The sequence below is a fragment of the Pelophylax lessonae genome, assembly GCF_965119305.1.
Source record: "Pelophylax lessonae genome assembly, chromosome: 11".
Classification (NCBI taxonomy): domain Eukaryota; kingdom Metazoa; phylum Chordata; class Amphibia; order Anura; family Ranidae; genus Pelophylax; species Pelophylax lessonae.
Genome location: NC_138778.1, coordinates 167,709,488 through 167,727,736, shown reverse-complemented (window position 1 = coordinate 167,727,736; position 18,249 = coordinate 167,709,488). Strand labels below are relative to the sequence as shown.

At 43.8% G+C, this 18,249-nt stretch overlaps 1 protein-coding gene across 1 annotated transcript in view; it reads right to left on the bottom strand.

The window, feature by feature from the left end:
* The window catches only part of LOC309567476 (NXPE family member 4-like), a gene marked incomplete at both ends in the record, with an annotated part of 285,167 nt that overhangs the window by 28,755 nt on the left and 238,163 nt on the right, over positions 1-18,249 (bottom strand). The window contains one exon of the mRNA XM_082272865.1: positions 6,264-6,976. Coding sequence (XP_082128991.1) covers positions 6,264-6,976 — 713 coding nt within the window. The remainder of the gene's footprint in view (positions 1-6,263; positions 6,977-18,249) is intronic.

Here is an 18,249-nt window from a genome sequence, read left to right as displayed (position 1 = left end):
ACTATGCGACTTTGAAAATCAGCGCCCTTGAAAAGGTACCTGCCCTACTTTGATGCAACTTTGATCCAGAGAGTGTAAAGTTGGATCAAAGCTGCACTCACAGTTGCACTCCAAAGTCGCACTCTACCCTAGTGACTACGTTTCCACTAGTGCGACTCTTAAGTTGTGCGATTTAGAGTGTGACTTCGAGTGCAGTTTTGATCCAACTTTACACTCTCTGGATCAAAAGTCCCATCAAAGTACTGCAGGCACCTTTTCAAAGTCACTGATTTTTCAAAGTGGCATAGATGGAAACAGGTGCCATTGAAATCAATGGGCTGTGACTTGCCATGTGACTTTGTGTCCAAAGTCGCATGACAAGTCGCACTAGAGGAAACAGAGCCTAAAACTCATATGTAACAAGCAATAAAAATCAATCTCTATTCTTCTAAACTGTCAAACTGTCAAAAATGTTCCTTTGTACCTTATTTATTTTGTTCTATGAAGGATAGGAGGGATGGGGGCTGAGCTGGGCAGGTCTAGGCATGCCTGTCTAAGAAAGACCGACAACCTTATCAGGAAGTGAAAGACCGCTTAGCAATTTCAGATAAAGGGAGATAGCATTGTCCGTGTAGAACAGGAAGAAGCTGATTGTCTAGTTGAGATAAGACTTTCTAAGCTACACAAGAAGCTAGCCAGAAAATGAATAATATTAAAGATATTTAACATAATATTAATAGGAAAAATTTCATATTTGACTGGAGTTTCCCTTTAAAGGTTAGGAATAGCTGTCTAGCACCTGACTGAGTTCTTTGAAAACTCTCAGGTGTATGTCATCTGATCCTGGCGATTTGTTCCCATTGAGTTTTTCAAGATGTTTTATAACACTGGCTTCTGTTACACTCCGTGTTGTATTGCTAACAATACCATTTTCTCTATAATACCTCCTTTTTTTCCACTTTAATATGCCTTTTTACACTCAAACTAAGACACCCAGGTTTAACCTCAGTTTTTTTTATAATTGTTACCCATTGAAATATACTTGCTAATGCCAATAATTATTATGTTCTTAAAGCACTCCTACTTTTCCTTCATGTTTTTTGTTTCTAGAATATCCCCCCTTTTAACCACTTCTGGACCAGAAGATTTTCCCCCTTCTGAGGACTGGCGACCAGAACTGGACAGAATACTCCAAATGTGGCTGGACCAGTGTTTTATAAAGTGGCAGGATTATAGTTTTATCTCTGGAATACATCCCCTTCCTTATGCATGCTAATAATCTGCCTGCTTTGGCAGCTGCAGCTTGACATTGCATGCCATTGCTAAGTCTATCTTCTACTAAGACCCCTAGATCTTTCTCCATTTTTGATACCCCCAGAGGTTCCCCCCCTAGCGTGTATTTTGCTCCCCCCCCCCCCTAGCGTGTATTTTGCTTTTATGTTATTAGTCCCTAAGTGTAATACCTTACACTTCTCCCCATTAAACCTCATTTGCCATGTAGTTGTCCACTTTGTTATTTTTTTCAGGTCATTCTGTAAGATTTCTGCCTTACAATGTGAAGTTATTGCCCTGCTCAATTTTGTGTCATCTGCAAAAACTGAGATTGAGCTAATGACCCCGTCCTCAATAGAGATGTCCCGAACTATTCTCCGGCGAACAGTTCCCAGCGAACACCGCTTGTTTGCGTTCGCCGCGGCGGGCGAACATATGCAATGTTCGGTCCGCCCCCTATACATCATCATTGAGCAAACTTTGACCCTGTACCTCACAGTCAGCAGACACATTCCAGCCAATCAGCATACCCTCCCTCCCAGACCCTCCCACCTCCTATAAAAAAGCAAGGACAGCATCCATCTTAGATTCATTCTGAGGCTGCAGTGTTAGGTAGAGCAGGGAGAGTGCTGCTGCTGCTGCTGAATTAATAGGGAAATCATTAGCTAGGCCAGTGTTCTGTGTCCACTCCTGCTGTAAAGACAGCGTCCTGACAGCACCCCAAAAAGCCATTTTTAGGGCTGGTATATCAGTCTGCTTTTATTTATTTTTTTCTATATATATATATATATATATATATATATATATATATACAGACTGTACTGAGTGCACACCACTCATATCGGGTGGCACAGTACCTTGCAGATAAAAAAGTCATTTAATTTTTACCCTTTAATATAATTGTAGTTGCCTGCCAGTGTGTGTCAGGCCCACTGACTGAACTGTGCCCACTGCCCACCACTCATATAGGGTGGCACAGCATCTTGCAGATAAAAAATTAATAAAATGTTTCCTTTGTAATATAACTGCAGTTGCCTGCCAATGAGTGTCAGGTCCACAGACTGTACTGTGCCCACTGCCCACCACTTATATGGGGTGGCACAGCACCTTGCAGATAAAAAAGTCATTTCATTTTTTCTCTGTAATATAATTTCAGTTGCCTGCCAGTGAGTGTCAGGCCCACAGACTGTACTGTGCCCACTGCCCACCACTCATATAGGGTGGCACAGCACCTTGTAAATAAAACATTCATTTCATTTTTCCTCTGTAATATAATTGCAGTTGCCTGCCAGTGAGTGTCAGGTCCACAGACTGTACTGTGCCCACTGCCCACCACTCATATAGGGTGGAACAGCACCTTGCGGATAAAAAAATTAATTTAACTTTTCCTCTGTAATATAATTGCAGTTGCCTGCCAGTGAGTGTCAAGTCCACAGACTGTACTGTGCCCACTGCCTACCACTCATATAGTGTGGCACAGAACCTTGCAGATAAAACATTCATTTAATTTGTCCTCTGTAATATAATTGCAGTTGCCTGCCATTGAGTGTCAGGTCCATAGACTGTACTGTGCCCACTGCCCACCACTCATATAGGGTGGCACAGCACCTTGCAGATAAAACATTCATTTAATTTTCCCTCTGTAATATAATTGCAGCTGCCTGCCAGTGAGTGTCAGGTCCACAGACTGTACTGTGCCCACTGCCCACCACTCATATAGGGTGGCACAGCACCTTGCAGATAAAAAATTCATTTAATTTTTCCTCTGTAATATAATTGCAGTTGCCTGCCAGTGAGTGTCAGGTCCACAGACTGTACTGTGCCCACTGCAAATGGACTGTTTGCGGTTGTTTGCGGTGCGTTAAACGGGGAGTTTGGTCTGTCAGAGTTTGGTCTGTCACTGTGAAGTGAGCATAACCCTTACACTACCTGATTGATACAACATCATACTTGATCGTATTCACACACTGGATGTTTTAAAGCACGTTATTCCAAACAATTTAGGAATGATAGGTGATTTATGCCCTTTATGGATTAAAACCCGACTCTGCGTCAACTACGTAATTTTCCATGGGAGTTTTGCCATGGATCCCCCTCCGGCATGCCACAGTCCAGGTGTTAGTCCCCTTGAAAAAACTTTTCCATCATTATTGTGGCCAGAAAGAGTCCCTGTGGTTTTTAAAGTTCACCTGCTTATTGAAGTCTATGGCGGTTCGCCCGTTCGCGAACATTTGCGGAAGTTCGCGTTCGCCGTTCGCGAACATAAAATTTTAATTATTAATGCTTTATGAATAAATTTAATAAAATTGGTCCCAGAACTGAGCCTTGGGGGACTCCACTTACCATCCCAGACCAGTCCGAGTATGCGTAATTTATTTCCACCCTTCGGACACGCCTCTTTAGCCAGTTCCGTATCCAAGAGCAAACCTTGTGGTCAATGCCCGTGGACCTCAATTAATAAATCAAGCGTTTGTGTGGAATTGTATCAAATGCATTAGCGAAATCCAGGCACACGACATTCACAGGTCTCCCCCTGTCTAGCTCACAGCTAACCTCATCATAGAATGTTAACAGATTGGTTTCACACGAATGCCCCTTTGTAAACCCGTGCTGTCTACTGCTGATGATATTATTGTCTTTAGCAAATTCATATATATAGTCCCTTATCATCCCTTCCAGAAGTTTACATACTATTGACGTCAGGCTGACCGGCCTATAATTTCCCGGAATATACCTTTGCCCTTTTTTGAATATCGGTATCATGTTAGTGCTTCCCCAGTCACCTGGTACAGTTCCTGTCATTGTACTATCAGCTAAATGTGGTCGTCCTGTGATCACTAGAACCCATGTTGTCCCGGACTCCTACATCTGAGATTTTGTCTGGGTCATTGGTAATTAATAGATCCAACATTGTATTGATTCTAGCAGGGGAATTCACCAATTAAGACATATAGTTGCCCTGTAAGGCTTCTACTGACCACAAAGCACAAGGCATTTTCTACCATAGTCTGGCCCTCCTGAATGATAGTAAAATGGCCCTTTTTTTTTAGAAAGTTTAGATCCCTGGCTTGGATGAAAGCCAAACCATATATTAAAACTGAACTCAAAGCAGATATAAAAGACACACATTTATGTATTTTTTAATGCAAGAAGTGTAATAACCTATGTTTGGCTTGAAATAGTCAGTATAGCAGGTCTCAGACTGGGAGAGAGAGAAGCAGCACAAAATGCCAAACAGTTGTGCTCAGTGGCGGAACTACCAGGGATGCAGCAGTTGCACTTGCGACTGGGCCCTGGTATTCTGCCACTGTGGGGGGGGGCCCAAAATCCCAGTCTGTGCATCCACGGCAGGGTTGCTGGCTGCTGTAGTAAGCGGAGAGTGTCAGTACACTCTCTCTTACACTGATCATAACCAGCAGTGAAAGCCTGATCGCCTCGCCCCCCCTCCCCCCTCCTCCTCTCCTCTCACACTCACACTGACAGGACAGGAGAGAGAGCGAGCTAGATCTACTCCTCCTCATCCTCCCCATCCAACCCCTGTCCTCCTGTGTGTGCCTGCGGTCCAGCCTCCAATCAGATTGGAGTGTGGGCGGGGAAGACCAGCTGCCGGGAACAGCATGGAGAATGAATGTGGAGGATATACAGTCTGCATAAGCCACCTTCCTTCCTGGGGTGAGTTCACCATCCATCCAATTACCCCCTGCCTTCTCTCTCCTGCCTTTAAATCAGCAAAATAATGTATGGGGTCTTGTTAAACACCCACATGTATATATGATGTATTGGGGGGAGAGGGGTGTAAATCCTGCCTATTTTGCTTTTGAGGATGAATGTCCAACAAATTGAATTTTTTTTTCAATTTTGTGTAGATGCATGTGTTCCTTTTTTTTTCAGTAATGTAAAGTGACCTCAGATTTAAGGGGTGCTCCGCATACTCTGTTGTAGGGGGCTTTGGTGAGCAGAGACCCCCTCACATCAGAGCTCCCCTTTACACCAGAGTCCACAGCATTCCCCCTTAAATCAGAGCACCCCCTTAAATCAGGTTTCCTAGAGCACCCCCTTCCATCAGGGGGGGGGGCTCTGTGGACTGTGATATAAGGAGGGCTCTGCAGACTCTAATATATGGGGTGCTCTCTGGACTCTCATGTAGGGTACTCTGGGAACCCTGATTAAGCGGGATACCTAGGAACTATGATGTATGTGGGGGCTCTGGTTACCAGAGACCCCCCTAATATCAGAGTTCCCCTTTACACCAAAGTCTGAACCGTTCCCCCTTAAATCAGAGTTCTCAGTGCCCCCCCCCCCCTCAACTCAACTCTGTGAATTCAGATGTAAAGGTGAACTCTGTAGACTCTGATGTAAGGGAGGACTCTTGTCATTAAATCCATATGATTAGAAACGTTATTTAATGACAAAATATATGTATAGTGTATACAACCAGACAACCAGCATGAAGGGGACCACTGCAGGACATGTGAAAGGGTCCCACTGCCATGGAATCAGTGGGAACGCCCTGGGACCAGAGGTCAGGGGGGCCCTTCATGTTTTTTGCACCGGGCCCTGAAGGTTGTAGTAGCACTGGTTGTGCTGCCATGCTCTTAGGTGGAGAAGGCAGAGTAACAAAGAGACGAGCTCATCAGTGCACTGAAATTTAAACTGCAGTAAAGAAAGAACAGGTCTCCTCCCCTGCCAGGCAGGACAGTGCCATGTGGCAGTGTTATATAAATCTCAGGACTGGATAATCACAAATACAAATATGTATTTAATCTATGAATTTCTTTGTTTGCCTGGAATTCAGCTTTAAATTTCCAGGCCAAAGCTGTGCATAATTTGGTAAATGTTGTAAAATGTTGTGTAATCCTGCCTAAAATTAAATCTCCGATAAATACAACTGAATATCACTTCAGAGTGCAGATGTTTTCCCTGCCATCCAACTAAACTATATATTGCATTGATTTCTTTGTATATGTTTTGTTCACAGAATTTTAAAAAGTTTCCATTGCATATATACTGACCTGTCCAGCAGCGGTTTTTCAAGTGTGCTTAGAAAGGAGAGGTCCCTATTGAAAGACTGAAGGTATATAAATGACCTACAATCAAAAGATTCTGGTTTAGCACAGTAAAATAACTCATTGTATTCTTCCTTTTTATATTTGCATATTTCTTTCTTTGTATTCACTTGGAATCCACACTCGGACTTCACTTGATGACTTCCATTCATAAAAGTTCCTATGAACTTAATAAGGCCATAGCCCCGGTTCCTCGCTCTCCACAATCCTGAAACAGCCTCACTTGGATGGTAGAGGACCAATGAGAAGAAAACCTTTCCTTCCCAAAATAAAGTAAAATAGGCATGATAGGTTCCATTATTAAAATCTTCAATTCTCCCAGAAGCCGCAGCTTTAAGATCTGGAGAAAAGATCCTAGCTCTTACGAAGTCTCCTCCATATGTTTTCCTGTTACCCAAATGGCCAAACATCTCAATTTGGACAATTATTGTTTCTCCAACACAGTACTTTATTCTTGGGTTCAATATGGTGGCTTTGCTGTTCTTAGCACTGGTTGTGTGGCCTTTGTGGGTGAATGTGATGGAAGGAATCAGGACAGAAATGTTTTTGAAGATGAGAGAAGCTTGAATTTCATCCTCTAATGAGAAGCTGGCAATTGGTATAATTTCTTGCACATGGTTTACAGTGAGATTGCTGAAATGCAGGACTGGACATGAGTTCTGGAATAAATAAATATAGTCATAAGTATCAGTTTAAAACAGAGTTCCAGTCCCCTAAATACTTTTTTTTTAAACAATCCTCTGCACTTTTTTATACATATCTAGCAACATTTAGAACATGTCATATGTGTAGTCCCTGTACTTTGTGTTAAAATATTTAAAGACTAACCAGATCTCTGAAGCAGGCAGGTTCCATTTCATCTGTGGGCATCCGAAGCCCTCTTCTCTTGATTTCTGGGATTCGGTGCAGCTGGCTACCCAGCATGTACCTCCCGATCTTGTGCCTGCACACTGAGCTGCTCTCTGTCTTCCCAACAGGTTGCCTAAACAATGGCAGCGTCGGCGGAAGTTCCCATCCCATTGCTATAGCAACCTGTCAACCATGACATCTCAATCCTCCTGTTCGTGTCATTTCCGTTCCTGAAATAACGCGAGATTTCGCCACTAGGTGGTTTGCAAGGACTCCTGAGATACATGAAGTCGCTATCCCAGGAGCCCTTGCAAGTCGCCTAGTGACGCAACTGCCTAGGCGGCGGCAGCCGGAAGTGCTGCAGAAGAAAAGGTATAAAGGCATGTACAAATAAAAAAATAATTGCCATTTATTACAGCATTCAGGGTGGACATGAGAGTGATTGGACCTTAAAAAAAAATATGTGGAACTCCGCTTTAAAGTGCTCAAGATTTTGAGGAAAATATATGCTGCAATGGAGTGGGGAGGGGAAATTTACCAATTGGGGACTTAAAGCCCAAATTAAGACTCCCCCCCCCCCCCCCGGTAACATTCACAAAAGTTGTCACACATTGCTTTATGATTGATATATATATATATACACAGTATCTCACAAAAGTAAATACACCCCTCACATTTTTTTTAATATTTTATTATATCTTTTCATGTGACAAGACTGAAGAAATAACACTATGCTACAATGTAAAGTAGTGAGTGTGCAGCTTGTATAACTGTGTAATTATCCTGTCCCCTCAAAATACCTCAACACACAGCCATTCATGTCTAAACCGCAGGAAAAAAAAGTGAGTACCCCTAAGTGGAGATGTCCAAATTGGGCACGAAAGTGTCAATATTTTGTGTGGCCACCATTATTTTCCAGCACTGCCTTAACCCTCTTGGGCATGGAGTTCACCAGAGCTTCATAGGTTGCCACTGGAGTCCTCTTCCACTCCTCCATGATGACATCACGGAGCTGGTGGATGTTAGAGACCTTGCGCTCCTCCACCTTCCATTTGAGGATACCCCCCCCCAGATGCTCAATAGGGTTTGGTATGAAGACATGCTTGGTCAGGCCATCACCTTTACCCTCAGCTTCTTTAGCAAGGCAGTGGTCATCTTGGAGGTGTGTTTGGGGTCATTATCATGTTGGAATACTGCCTTGCAGCCCAGTCTCCGAAGGAAGGGCTCTGCTGCAATGCCCTGCTTCAGTATATCATAGTACATGTTGGCATTCATGGTTCTCTAAATGAACTGTAGATCCCCAGTGCCGGAAGCACTCATGCAGCCCCAGACCATGACACTCCCACCACCATGCTTGACTGTAGGCAAGGCACACTTGTCTTTGTACTCCTCACTTGGTTGCTGCCACACACGCTTGACACCATCTGAACCAAATAAGTTTATCTTGGTCTCATCAGATCACAGGACATGGTTCCTTAAATCCATGTTCTTAGTCTGCTTGTCTTCAGCAAACTGTTTGTGGGCTTTCTTGTGCATCATCTTTACAAGAGGCTTCCTTCTGGAATGACAGCCCTGCAGACCAATTTGATGGTCTGAGCACTGACAGGCTGACCCCCCCATCCCTTCAACCTCTGCAGCAATGCTGGCAGCACTCATATGTCTATTTCCCAAAGACAACCTCTGGAAATTATGCTGAGCACATGCACTCACCTTCTTTGGTCGACCATGGCGAGGCCTGTTCTGAGTGGAACCTGTCCTGCTTAACCACTGTATGATCTTGGCCACTGTGCTGCAGCTCAGTTTCAGGGTCTTGACATTTTTTTTATAGCCTAGGCCATCTTTATGTAGAGCAACAATTGTTTTTTTCAGATCCTCAGAGAGTTCTTTGCCGTGAGGTGCCATGTTGAACTTCCAGTGACCAGTATGAGAGAGAGTGAGAGCGATAATACCAAATTTAACACACCTTCTCCCCATTCACACCTGAGACATTGTAACACTAACGAGTCACATGACACCGGGGAGTAAAAATGGCTAATTGGGCCCAATTTGGACATTTTCACTTAGGGGTGTACTCACTTTTGTTGCCAGCGGTTTAGACATTAATGGCTGTGTGTTGAGTTATTTTGAGGGGACAACTAATTTACACTGTTATACAAGCTGTACACTCACTACTTTACATTGTAGCAAAGTGTCATTTCTTCAGTGTTGTCACATGAAAAGATATAATAAAATATTTACAACAATGTGAGGGGTGTACTCACTTTTGTAAGATACTGTATATATTTACTCACCTTTTTCCAAAATCTCGGGGTTCTCCTCTCCTTTTCAGTTCTTCCTGGTGGTGGACGGTTCTTGACAGAAAACAGCACTGCCATAGTGATGTCAGGGACACTGTATCATGTACAGTATCTGTATCATTACACTTTGCTTGCAAAATGCCTTCTTATAGGGAAGGTCCATGACAACTAGCACCCACTGTGTGTCCTCAGTTGTCTGGGTGTCATTTAAACTGGAAGACTGAGGACATCTTCTGACAGAGAAGATGTATTGAGAGGGTGTCAGAGAGGTGGGGAGTATTGCAGCCAGAGCAGTGTTGGAATTGTAAACTTTGACCTTTCCTAAAAAAGAGAAGCTGGGAATCCAGGAAGCTGTGGAAAGAGATGGCCAGCAGACAAGCAGAACTCACAACATGAGAGGAGATTTATCTAAATAGGCTTAGATAAAATCATAATTAAGTCATATATAAAAGTTAATGTTTGTCTTTTTATTACAATGCTGATGATAAAAAATTAAAGTAATTGTAAAGGCAGAAGGTTTGTTTTTATCTTAATGCATTCTATGTATGTATCTGTGCAGCAGTCCCCCTCAGCCCCCTTAGTACTTACCTGAGGTTTGTCTAGATCCAGTGATGTTGCAGGAGTGTCTCGGCTGCCCGGGACTCTCCTCTCATTGGCTGAGACAGCAGTGTGGCACCATTGGCTCCCGCTGCTGTCAATCAAAGTCAGTCAGCCAATGAGAAGAGAAAGAGGGTGGGGCCGGGCCGAGCCACGGCTCCTTGTCTAAATGGTAAATGTAAATATTGCTTGGGCGATGATGTCAAGATGGACAGTAGCGGACATCCCTAATATGGACTTGGAAGAAAAAAGGAATCCCCTGGGGGTGGGACTTTAATGGCAACTGTCCATCAAAATAAAAAAGGTGTATGCACAGTTTGTGAGGGATTAGCTCGGTGGCGGGTGTGGATGAACCATTTTGGGGTTCGTTACACAGGGAGATAGCCGAGAAGTGGTTGCAAACAACAGTGTATGGTTTTATTCTTGCAATTTTTCTTCACACAAGTGCAAGCATCAAAACATCAAAAATAAAGTAAAACACAAAATAAATCCTTGCCACTGTGGGCGGCTACCTTCTCACACACAGGAACCTACCTAAGGAGTCTGTCCCCAACCTACTGTTGGGCAGACTTTGCTGATCCTACAGCAAACCATCAATAGTCCATTTATTTTCTCTTCACATAGAAATAGAAAAATCTCTTCACATAGAAAAACATCCATTGTTTTTTTCTCTTCACATAGAAAATGTTCATTGACCTCTTCACATAGAAAACATTCCTTTGTTTTTCTCTTCACATAGAAAAAAATCCAAGACCTCACCTTGAGAAGTCTACAGTCTTTTTATCCTCCTCAGCGCACATCGCTTCAGGAGGCATTCATCTGACTACTCTCCTATCCCCAGCTCACACAGCTTCAGGAGGCAGCCATCTGACTGTCCTCCTCTATTCACACAGCGTCAGGAGGCCGGCCATCAATAGACTTCCTCTGGACAAATTATAGAGGCCTTGATTTCCTCATTCTGAATAGCTGGAAGTTTTTCAACTTCCTCAAACCTCCCTGGCTACCTTTGCAGCCGACACCCTATAGTAATTGGTGAATTGTCTAAACCAAGCAGAAGTGTATCTCCCATCTGTGACAACACTCACAGATTTACCTGACTTCCTGTCACATACCCCCCCCCCCTTGTCTCAACCCTAGGGTTGGGACACAGTTTTCCAGGCACGTATGTGTCAGGCACTGCTCTTGACTCTCACTGATAAGCCTCCTAGTATCTTCCCAAGTAATGTTCAGTCCATTCGATTCTTTGTCTGCTTCAGCTGCCAGTGATACATCCTTCTGAGCAATCTGCTTTGCTTTTTCCATCAGCCACTGTCTTTCATGCTGATATGAATTTATTTCCCTCCCCAGTTCATTAACATCTGCTAACCTTTTTTGAAATGCTTATCGGGTTGGCTCTTTCTTTAAGTCCGTTAGCTTGTCTATATACACTTGTTTTGGCTGATCCTCTCCATCTTCATATAGCCATTTCTCTGTATCTTCAAGCTTCAGGATGAAACGGTTTCTGTCATCTTCATTGACAGATTTCTCATAAATGTCAGACAGCTTGTCCTGCATAACCATCTGTCCTATCCGCCATGGAGGACCATGATCCATAGGCAACTCAATTGTGCTAGTCTTAATGTCTTCATGAAACTTGAGCCGCCTTTCTCTGCAATCAATAAATGATTTCCACAAAACTTTGAGAACCTCTGCTTCACTTAGCTTTGTTCCATGTAATATCTGTACTTTTTCTAGTGAACCCGTTTTGTCTTGATCCACGCTGACTGTTCCCACTACTGTTTCTTTTAAGGTTTGAAGGACCCCTAGAGAGTCGGCATGTATTCTTAGGAATTCTCCTAATTTGGACAGGGACTCTTGATGTCCCTCTGTTACTTGAGTTACCTCTCCATACAGCTGTACACAATCATTGACTCTTTGTTGTAAAAGGGAGTGATCTTCTTTCTTGAGCTTGGCTTGCTCTAAGATGCTGTGCAGAGGATCTTCCATTTGTGACAACAGGCTGTCACACATTTCTTCAAAGTGACCCCTGTTCCTTTTTCCAGAGACATCAATATTATTCCCCAAACATTTCATATTTAGAGGCAGATCTGAAGTATTTGCACTCATCAACTTCTTAAGCTTCTCGCCCTCCTGAGCGAGTCGCAGTAAAGGCCTACTATTTGATTTGATATCCAGTTTATATTTCTTGCCAAATTCTTCACAGAAGTAGCCAACCAGAACACCATCAACTTTCCTTCCACCAACATATGGGTCAAAGGCAGTAGCTTCATTAGCTGTAGACAGTTGAACCCAGCGATCTGGATGGTATCCATTACAGACCTCCTCTTTGCATCAGTGAAGAAGCATGGAACTGCAACATGGTCTATTACAGGTTTCTTCACTGCACTTTCTGCTATTGCATTACTTTTCCCTTGTAGCTCCTTTTCTTTATCTGAACTCCACATGGAATGTATCTCAAGATCACGCTCAAACTTCTGCCACCTGTCTTTCACCAGTTCCATTTTGGAAATATTCCCGGAAAGGCACTTATTAATTTGCTTCACGTTTTCACCAACATCCTTAGTTTTCTCCACTAGGTGGTGTTTGCTTTTTTCTCCAAGCTTTATATCACTTGCCTTCTTTACTAGACTTTCAGCCTGAACTGAGAAATCATCACATTTCTTACACAGCTCCTGTGTTTGCTGAGGTTCTAATGATACATTTTCCAGTGCTTGAAGTTTTTGAAGGAACTGTTTAATCCAGAGGGGTGATTCAAGCAACATGTCATCAAATTTCTGATGCTCACTCAGGACAGACCCCAAAACACTGATCCTTTTAAAAACTGCATCAGGCACACTATCCCGTCTTTGGGAAAGATCCTTTGTCGCCTGTAATTCCTCTTCAAGTTCTTCCAACTGAATCTTCATCTCTTCTACTTGCTGTTCTAAGGCTCGCTTAGACTTTTCTAGCCCCTGAACGCTTTTCCCAACATCATCCTTGGAGCGGACTAAATCTTCCATCTCTGTACACAGCTGTTTGTTAACTCTTTCTAGTTCAACCTTACACTCTAGAGCTTCCTCCAAGGAGCGAGCCAAGAACAGGGCTTTGCTCTCTTTCTCCTGAGCCTCTGCATTTGCACGGTCACGTTCTTCTGCATATTTTGCAGACACAGTCTTCTCCTCACCAAGCATCTGATCAAACTTTTTTTGCTTCTTCTCCAGGTTGGACACAATCTGATTCTGGTGATCCAGATCCACACTCAGTTCATCCAATTCCTGCTGAAGTCTTGTCTTGGTCTACTCAAGCTTGTCATAAGCAGCTGTTTTTTCTCATAGCGTTGATTAGCAGCTTCAAGGTCTTTCTGCAGTTTCTTTTTCACATCTTCAACACTCTCTAATAAACAAACGCTTTCTTCCATTCGTTTATTCATATCTGCTATCTGAGCTTGCAGTGTTGCGACTTGCTCTGATAGGTTTTTCTTTGCTTCCTCCTCCTCTTTTAATTGTTCCAGGACGCCATTTTTCTCATCTTTCATTTGTTTGAGTTTTGTGCTAAAACTCAGCCTTTGACATCTCTCTTCCTGCAAGAGCAGCTGCGATTCCAAGATAGAGAAATCTTTGGCAATTTCTCTAGATTTGCTGTCTGTTTGAGAAAGCTGATTTGTGACATTGTCCAACTCAACCTGCAGTTGGTATGCCTTCTCTGACAGCTTAGCACCCAATCGGTCACTTTCTGACACCTTAACTTGCGATTCCTGCAGCTGTGCCTCTACTTTTTTCCTCTTGTGTTCAGAATCTCCTTTTCCCTGCATAAGAGCCTTCACCTCATTGGCTAGTTTCTGGGAATGAGAATGTAATTCTGCCACACAGGCTTCTTTCTTCTTTAACTGCTGCTGGACACGTTGGGCTTCAGCTTTCCAATTTTCACAGTCTATACGTAATTCATCTACCACATTGCTCAAAGTGGTGAGCTCATACACATTAGAGAGACATTCTGTTCCTGCAAAGTCTGAATTTCAATTTCCTTTTCCATGAGGATGATATCGTTCTCCATTATAGTCTCTCTACGTTTTCTCAACTTGGAAAAAAGAAGAGCAGTGTTTTTTTCCCACTGTAACTGTACCTCCAGGGCTTGTTCCTTTTCCTCCTGTCAGGTCACCTGTGGCCAGATGACAACTGCACCCTGTTGGAGGCAGGGGTGCAGCGCAAGGTAGTGAACCCTATAGCAGACTGCTGCGGATGGACCGGAACGTGAACCCAAGATTCCCCAGGGCGCGGAGTCTAAGACCCAGCAGGTGTTCACCAGGGCCTCTAGTGGTGAGGATGGACTTCGCTGCAGCTGGGCCCAGGTCGCGGCCCCTGGGGTCCCCCAGGTCAGGCTTAGTAGGGAGAGAAGGGAAGCGGCCACTCAGGACACACAGAATGGTGAAGGGTAAGCCGAGGTTGGGGTAACAGGCAGACAAGGGTAGTCAATGGACAGGCCAAAGGTCAGGGTAACAGGCAAACAGGAATAGTCAGAGACAAGCCAAAGTCGGTACACAGAGGAGTAGTTTCAAGCACACGGCAAACAGGAAACAGGAACTAATACTGTTGAACAGCAAAGCAGGCCTGCAGTGCACTGGTTAATATAGGCTTCCTGTGATGAACTGGGTGGGGCAGGAACAGGAAGGAGAGGTGATAAAAAGGAACCAGAAGTGCAGTCTGACCTCTAAAACAGATATGATTGGACAGGTAAACTTTGCTAAACTATTGCAAGTCCATGACACCTCCATTCTCTGTTGCAAGGTTTCCAGCTCAGCGCTGCACGCATACTAGGTTTCCTCCAAACCGAGGGCCTCCATTTGCGTCTCTGTTTTCCAGCCTGTCATGCACGCTGAAAATCCACATTTGCCCCAGTGTTGCTAGGGACAACAACCTCTCTTTTTAGCATACTCAGTTCAGGCATGGATGGGGCTCGTTCAGGCGGTAACATCCCCTCCATCCATAGAATTTGGTCTCTCATTTCAGCTATCTTTGCTGCTTTCAGGCGTTTTGAGTGCCCCATCTTCAGTCACTTCACCACAAATTTCTCAAAGTCCAGAAAATTTTTTTGAGACCACTGTCTCTTTAAATCAAGTAGCTTTTCTCTCTCTTGCAGGATCTCCTCTTCTGCACACACAGACTGTGCAGTCTTATGCACCAGATAAAGTTCATAGGACAGATGAACTTCTTTGCAGGGATCTCTGCTTATGCCCCATGCATACCTCCACCATATGTGATGGCGGGTGTGGATGACCCCTTTTGGGGTTCATTACACAGGGAGATAGCTGAGAAGTGGTTGCAAACAACAGTGTATGGTCTTATTCTTGCAATTTTTCTTCACACAAGTGCAAGCATCAAAACATCAAAAATAAAATAAAACACAAAATAAATCCTTGCCACTGTGGGCGGCTACCTTCTCACACACAGGAACCTACCTAAGGAGTCTGTCCCCAACCTACTGTTGGGCAGACTTTGCTGATCCTACAGCAAACCATCAATAGTCCATTTATTTTCTCTTCACATAGAAATAGTTCATTTTCTCTTCACATAGAAAAACATCCATTGGTTTTTCTCTTCACATAGAAAATGTTCATTGACCTCTTCACATAGAAAACATTCCTTTGTTTTTCTCTTCACATAGAAAACAATCCAAGACCTCACCTTGAGAAGTCTTCAGTCTTTTTATCCTCCTCAGCGCACATCGCTTCAGGAGGCATTCATCTGACTGCTCTCCTTTCCCCAGCTCACACAGCTTCAGGAGGCAGCCATCTGACTGTCCTCCTCTATTCACACAGCGTCAGGAGGCAGGCCATCAATAGACTTCCTCTGGACAAATTATAGAGGCCTTGATTTCCTCATTCTGAATAGCTGGAAGTTTTTCAACTTCCTCAAACCTCCCTGGCTACCTTTGCAGCCGACACCCTATAGTAATTGGTGAATTGTCTAAACCAAGCAGAAGTGTATCTCCCATCTGTGACAACACTCACAGATTTACCTGACTTCCTGTCACAAGGTATAAAAAAATCAGTGCAAAAAATCTGCAGTATTAGGTGGAAGTGCACCAGTCAGGAAAAGGCAAAAAGAGCCAGAAAGGAAGAGGAAGTTAAGGGGGCCAGCAACAAATTGACCATGTGTACGTCGTACTTGAAGTATATTAGATGATGTTATTGTGTTTAAATCCTCCGTGACCTATCCCGCGAGGATCCCGGTAGGGCAAGTTGCAGGTATAAGAAAAGTATCTAGATATATAAGGGGAGGTCACGAGGGATGGTAGGACTGTAAGCTGCTGGAACTTGTGTGCTCTTCCCCCGGCGAGCACACTTGTCTAAATGGACACACGGAGCTGTGGCTTGGCTTGGATGCCCCCATAGCAAGCTGCTTGATGTGGGGGAAGGGCCAGGAGTGCCAAAGAGGGACCTGATAAGAGGAGGATCCAGGCTGCTCTGTGCAAAACCACTGCACAGAGCAAGTAAGTATAATATGTTTAGTATTTTTAAGTAAAAAAAAAAGACTTTACAATCACTTTAAAGCGAATGCTGTCACCACGGTATCAGGACAATATCCCCCCGGACAATATCCCCCCGGAAAACATCCCCCTGGACATAATCCCCCCTGGACAACATCCCCCCCGGATAATATTCCCCCGGGACAACATCTCCTGGGCAATATCCCCCCGGAAAACATCCCCCTGGACATAGGGTTAGGGTTAGAGCGGGGATAATGTCCAGGGAGGATATTGTCCGGGGGGATGTTGTCCAGGGGGGATATTGTCCGGGGGCATAATGTCCGGGGGATATTGTCCGGGGGCATATTGTCCGAGGGGATATTGTCCTAGAATCAATCAGTGCTAAAAATATGTACTGTTACTGTACTAATGACACTGGAAGGGAATGGGTTAACACCAGGGGTGATCAAAGGGTTAAATGTGTCCCTAGGGGGTGCTTTCTAACTGTGTGGGGGTGGGATTTTGGAATGAACACAGGGACCTGTGTTTCTAAATAGGAGGAACACAGGAGCCCTGTGTTCATTGCTGACAGAACAGCGGTCTTCCGTGTTTACAATGGCAGACCACCATTCTGTCTCCAGGGGATAGATCACGGGTGCCCTGCAGATCAGCTTTCCCTGCGGCGAATAGGCACGCTCGCCCCTACTCGTGGTCTCACGAAGCGACATACAGTTACAGTTACATCGTTTCACGGGACAGAGCCGACCTGCCGCAGTATATGTACTGTAGAATCTCTGAGGGAGAGGGGATACCCCTCAAAACGTGTCAGTCCAGCTTTTGGAGATATTCTTTCCACGACTGTTGCTGACCAGCAGGCCATGCCAAGTGGAAAACTTTGCTTAATTCACACATTATTTGCTTGAATTGTCATCTTAATTTGTGAGTGTAGAAGGGAAGGGACAGACTCAAAAATCAGGTTTAACAAAGTATAAGCACCACGCCCCAAATGTATATGTTGAAAAAGAAAAAAACATGGAGAGGGCGCGTGGGAGGGGGGACTTTCTAGTTGGGTGCCGTCATATGACAAATATGCTTAAGAGGTTATGTATAAAAGACATAGAAAATTTTTATTAAGGACAAAAAATAGAAACATAAAATGTATACTGTATTACAGGATACAAGATGATGCAAACAAATCAATGTTAAAAACAATTGCAGTTACAGACCATATTCTAGTACACTGAATGCAGATGGTAGTGTCAAATCCTACACAGGGGTTAATAGAAACCACTATGAACCCGTTACCAGCCAGAAGTGGATTCTCCTGGGTAGTGACTATGTAGAGATCGACGATGCCCAAAATTTCTAGCCCAACATGTTTCACTGCAAAGGCCGCTTCTTCAGGGGCAATTGAGGGATTTGTGCAAAACTCAGTTATAATCACTAGAATAGAGAAAAAGGAATGTACAATAATTCATGTTAACAAAAAATACACAAAATACAAATATTAATACATGTATCTCAAAAATATATAACAATACTGTACATTTGTATCAATTGGTCAAAAGGAACGGTTTAGTCAAAAATACCACACCTGAAAGGCATGCAGCCAGCTACTCGATAGTAAGAATCCTGGTCCGCAAGGTAGGGGAAAACCCCCCCGGGGCGAACACGGGAACCAAACCAGAAAGCGGATCTGGCTGCAAACTATGGTTTAGATGTATGGGAGATCTATATAAATTGAA